Source organism: Solanum verrucosum, unplaced genomic scaffold (genome assembly GCF_900185275.1).
Source record: "Solanum verrucosum unplaced genomic scaffold, falcon-dt-bn FXZP01001111.1, whole genome shotgun sequence".
In the NCBI taxonomy this organism is placed as follows: domain Eukaryota; kingdom Viridiplantae; phylum Streptophyta; class Magnoliopsida; order Solanales; family Solanaceae; genus Solanum; species Solanum verrucosum.
This window is the reverse complement of record NW_026019640.1, coordinates 90,284-95,981: the sequence shown is the minus strand read 5'-3', so window position 1 is coordinate 95,981 and position 5,698 is coordinate 90,284. Positions and strand designations below refer to the sequence as shown.

The 5,698-nt window shown below is 34.2% G+C and overlaps 1 protein-coding gene across 1 annotated transcript; it reads right to left on the bottom strand.

Annotated features, from left to right (window-relative positions):
- Positions 1 to 265: 265 nt before the first annotated feature.
- LOC125824403 (uncharacterized) lies at positions 266 to 5,442 on the bottom strand. Its single transcript, XM_049503812.1, has 7 exons — positions 4,935 to 5,442; positions 4,741 to 4,846; positions 2,268 to 3,275; positions 1,958 to 2,020; positions 1,659 to 1,879; positions 935 to 1,047; positions 266 to 541 (listed from the first exon to the last, which is right to left on the bottom strand). The coding sequence occupies exons 1-7, from the start codon at positions 4,998 to 5,000 to the stop codon at positions 430 to 432; spliced, it is 1,689 nt and encodes a 562-aa protein (XP_049359769.1). The 5' UTR covers positions 5,001 to 5,442; the 3' UTR covers positions 266 to 429.
- Between the last annotated feature and the right edge of the window lie 256 nt (positions 5,443 to 5,698).

The following is a 5,698-nucleotide window of genomic DNA, read 5'->3' as shown; positions in this document are numbered from 1 at the left end:
AATTATAACATACAATAATATCAGATAGACTATTAACTATTCCTCCCTTGAATAGTTGCATTAAGATCTCTACAACGTCTAATCTTACTAGTATGCCTAATTTCTAAGTCATTAATTATGTCACCAAACGAACTGCAGTATGTTACTGATTCAGATTGTATTTAAAACTCCACAAGTAGTCTACTACACCCCACAAAATCTGCATCATTTACCTAAGTCAACATTAAAATGGTGACTAAAATCCAAATTTCTAATAGAAGATAACTACATTGCGAATATGGTCTTTATTCAAAGTGAATTATAAATAAGTTATGAAGCTAACAACATCAAATACCACAACATTGCATATTGAATACTTAAGTAGAAACAAATCAGGAGAGTGAAAAGTACAGTATAATCCAGTTATACAAGGAGTTGCAAACAGTCTTGTCAGCAACAAGGTAGGTTTTCCATCGAAGATAGGAAGTTGCATGTTGAATAAATGGAAGCAGCAGCAGCCCTGACAGCTAAATCCGTTTCAGAGCTCTCGGCTTTCTCTAGTCTGCATAGTGAATGTACAATAACATAAGCTTCATTACGCGAAGAAAAACTCAAGAACTTCATGCCAAGGAAATGCACAATGGGAAGAATAATGAATGAAGACAAGCATATGCTCAGGCCAATGAATATTTAACTTCAATTTGTAGTACTGCCAACTGAAATACTTGTCCATATAGCCTTGTGATAAGAACAAACATGTGTAATGCCTGTAGCAGTATGCTCAAATTTGAATGGTGTAAGTTCTACTTGTTACATTAAGTTTTCTTTCTTCTCAAGCATGCAAAATGCATTTGAAGTTTTAATGTTCTATCAGTAGTACCAATTCACCAGTAATGTCAAAAGACTTGCAAGTTGGACAACGCAAATAAGTGTTTCAGGTCATATGAACACTTACCTGCAGTCATTTTGCAATAGCCCCAACTGATGCAAACCATGCGGTGCACCAAATTTCTGAAGACCCTGTTCACATTGCAGCTGCATTTGCCTTACTTGGTTCAGCCAACTTTCCTAAATTCACATATAACAGACTAAAACGATAAATATCTTTTGGTGAAGGACAGGAAAGGAGGAACAAGGTAAACTCAGAAAAACACTGATAAGAAAATAGTATTTTGAAGGAAGAAAAAAAAGACATACATACAAGTGATATATCTATCATATGCTTATTTGCAGTTGCTTCTATAAGCAAATCATCTTTATCTATATCATGATGAAGATGAGAAGATTTCAAGCAAACTATTGCACTGTACCTTCCAATAGAATTTTTTTTTTTTTGATAACCGAGAAATCCGTCTGTGACCCGCCCTTTGGACCAATCACAGCCTTCCAATAGAATTAAATGGTGCACTTATACTTCTCGTAAGAGAACGAAATTACATAAACATGCTTCAATTTACACAAACTTGAACAGACATTGCATAAATAGGACCAATCATCAGCAATGCTCTAATTTGTATAAATACATCAAACATTGTTATTCAGACAGAATACCCTCAAGCCTTAAGACAAGCTTTCTGCAAAAAGGCAAAGCACAGAAGGAAGAGTAGCTTTTTTGGATGAATTTTCAACATTCATTTCTCAAACAATGTACAAATGACATGAGATTTTAGCAGACTCACCAGTTGCCTTTCTTCATCTGAAAGAGCTCCGTCCATCTGATCAAACAATGCTGTCCATCTAGCACGATGTGCATGAGCAGTAGCATTGTCAAAATGACCAACAGAAGAGCTTTGTGTACCATATGAGCTGTTCTCTTGATTAGATGAGAATTCTCTGGAAAATAAGCAAGGGAATTCTGTTTGAATTACAGCCCGGACTCTTTTTTTACTACGCCGCAGTGCTGCAAATATAGAAAGGAGTACATTATAACTTTGATTTAAGTCAAATAAACTGCAACCTTAAGAGAATTTTTCTCTACCTGCAAGACGTCCTTTAATGTCTTGATGAAGCAATTCCAACCATTGTGAAGCTACGTTAGCAGCTAGATATAAAAAAAATACCTATATCAGTTGAGTACTGTTGATAAAACATGATTTAGATGACAAACGGACCATTCCTTGAAGCTTACCACTTGCCGCTTGTACAACTAGATTTCCAAGTGTCTGTTAATCTAAAATGCTAAAAGGCTCATCTCACAAGTTTTCAGAAGAATACTTAACTAGTCATAATAAGCACATCATGTAATCCAAGAGAAACAAACAACAAAAAGAAGGAAGATATAAACCAACCTTTGATAGAAAGTGAATTAACACTTGCTAGGTTTGCTGATTCCTCATTAGATAATGAGCTCGTATTATCTGATGCAATGGTTGTGGATGATGACAATTTCAGTGCAAGTGCATCATTCTCAGTGCCTATATTAGGGTTTGGATGATAAACCATCTTTCCAGTAACCCTGGTGTCAACCATGCATGAACCTCCATCTCCTCCTGTAAACACTGAGTTCAAAGAGATTGATTTATTCAGTGATGTTAGGTAACCATTTGTACACCTGCTTCCTGGCAGATCTTCAAGAACAGGGTTGAATCTGCTCACTCCTGGACCATCTATATTTTCCTGGTCTTTGTTTCTTTCACTATGGTCTTTCAATCCCCCCTTTGTTTGGATGGAAGGAACCTTGCTCCTACCATGGGCATTTTCACGCTTTTCAGATTTTACTAGGGCTTCTATAATGGAATGAACTTGCTTACTGTTCCTGACATGGTTTATGATCCCTGGGTTTAACCCGTTGAGCAACCCACTCGGTGCAGCAATCTTTGCAAACCTGTCAACTCGTTCTTTCTTCGCAAGCTCTAACTTTTTCTTCATCCCATCACTTTTACTTTTCCTCCCTTGCTGCTTTGGCATGGGTGGACCTCCGTGAGTATGTGAAAGAAAACCATTTTGTTTCATCTCATTCCAGATTCTCATCGACTCATTCTCGTCCAATGGACCAACCGAACTTGCACACTCAAAATCATCCTTTGATTTCAAGTACACAGAGTTCTTGCACGGATATGAAGATTCATGATTAATAGAGCTAGAAACATCTTCTGCATTCAGATCTAAAGCAAACCCTTTTGACTTCATAGGGTCCCCCTCTTGACCATTGTCTTTCTTCCCCAGAGAGGCCAGTTTGTTGGTTTCTTCAACATGTGATGCAATCGCATTGCTAGAAGCAACAGCATTTGCATTCAGATCAATCAATCTAAGTGCAGGATCAGTGACCAGATTACCGGTGCCCATTTCAGTTTTTTCTGATGGAACAAGAGAAAAATATTATTACATCATTTTTTTTTGTCTTCATTACCTTCACAAAGATTCAAATGTTGACAAAATAGCGCCAAAAATATATCATAGATAGAGAACTTAGGGGTCGTTTGGTACAAAAATGAATAATGCAGGGATTAGTAGTGCAGGGATTAGTAATGCAGGATTTATTTTTATCAAGTGTTTGGTTCATTATTTCCAACCCCAACTTGTGTTTGGATTAAAACTCTTTTAAAATCTTCTTTCCAATTATACCCTTGAATTGTTATGTAATTGGGTCAATGTAGATAATTGCCGGAAAATGTTTTTTTTATGGCCTTCTAACTAGCTATGAGAAGAATAATTTTGTTGTCATGTTTCCAATTTTCTACTTGAATTATTTGAGGATAAATAATTTTCATTTTAATAAATTGATCACTCACAAAATGTCAATTTTCAATTTTAAAAAGATAAACCAACTACTTTTAAAATTAAAAAGATGGTCAACAATGGTAAAATTGAATAAACCATCTGCATTTACACATAAAAATAGCAAGTTATAGTTTTAATATGTATGTAATTTTTTAAATTGTTCAAAATACAAATAGTTAGTGATATATTTGCCTTTTAATTAGTAAATGTTAAATAACTCACATTTCAAATTTGTATCGATTTGTATTGGATATATTTAGTAACAAACAACTCTCTCTAAATAATTTGTAAGCTAATTTATTTAAATAAATTTACTAGTACAAATATAAAACATAAAATCAAGAAAATGAAAAAAATAATTAAAATGATTTGAGGGATATTTTTGTCTTTATATAGACTTATTCCATGGTATTATATCCTATGTATTACTAATACCTCCAAATGGAAGGTATTAGTAATACATCATATAATACCATATAGGATGTATAGCTAATCCATGGATTAGTTATACATAGGCTCAAATTCCTACCAAACATAGTACTAAATAATACCATACATAATACATGGACTATTTCTTTTAATGCGGCCTACCAAACAACCCCTTAATGACAGCAAACAAAAACACTGCACTAGAAAATCAAAGACTGCATCTTGTGTAAACAATTCTCTATATATTTATCAAACTGCACTAGAAAATCAAAGATCGCATCTTGAGTAAACAATTCTCTATTTACTTATCAAACTGCACTAGAAAATCAAAGACTGCATCTTAAGTAAACAATTCTCTATATATTTATCAAACTACACTAGAAAATCAAGGACTGCATCTTGAGTAAACAATTCTCTATATATTTATCAAACTACACTAGAAAATCAAAGACTGCATCTTGAGTAAACAATTCTCTATATATTTGTCAAACTACAGATCCGAAGTGCTTAAAGTTTTCAACTTTCAGTTCCTACCACTATAAATCATTCAAAATTTCAAGATTCCTATCTGCAATTTAAAGTTAAAAGTCCAAAAATTAGTAAAAAGACTACCTTCTGTACGCAGAACAGATTCAAGATCCCTCATTTTCACTCTTTTGTGACAAAGTCCTGTTCTTTCTTCAACTCCCACACGGCCCCTCTTCTCCCCAGCAATGACCTGAAACATCAGAGTTAATACACACCCAATAAACAAAAACCAAGAAAGAACTGAAATAAGTCATAAACCAAAGGGTAAAATTTCTAACCTTTATCCCAGTCCCAGATCCAGTTATCCCAATAGACTGATCAGAAACCCCACAATCTTCTTCCATAATTGACTAAATAAAACTTTTTTCAATTTAGGTCGAAGAATTTCACCTAAATTCAACAACCCACAAAATTCAAATTCAAAACTGTAAATCTGAATTGCTTAAACATACAAAGACCAAGAGAAAGAGTAACTACGAGTAGATATCTTGAAAATTTGAATTTGGTTGGTCTAGGGTTTCAAAGCCATGAGAGAAGAAGTGTTTTTTTTTTCAACTGGGGGTTAGGGGGGTGGGGGTAGGGGGAAAAGGGAAATGAATAAGCAATTAGATGTGGAGGGATGAGAATTTGAATTTGCAGGAAGAGCGCGCCGTTAAGTAGCGTTACTTCACCGGTAAAGCTACAGAAGAAAGCGGAATGTAGTTCTCTGAACAAATACTAATAAATTTGTTTTGGTTTTTCTTATTTTCGGGTTTCAAATTCAAATGCAAAGGGTTGGAGCCCTTGGAGGGACCAAAATCCAGATGGGAATATTGCCGCGCTGGACAATAAAAAGAGCTACTTTACTACTTTCCATCCTATGGGCATGGTTTTGAATTCGGAACGACCCAAAAATCATTTCATAAATATATTATACTAATAAAATATTTACCATTTATAATAGTAACATTTTTATTTTCACTTGATCATTTTTAATACATTTATAATATAGTTTTAATACATATTATAGAGAACAATTTATAAAACACATGTAATACATGTT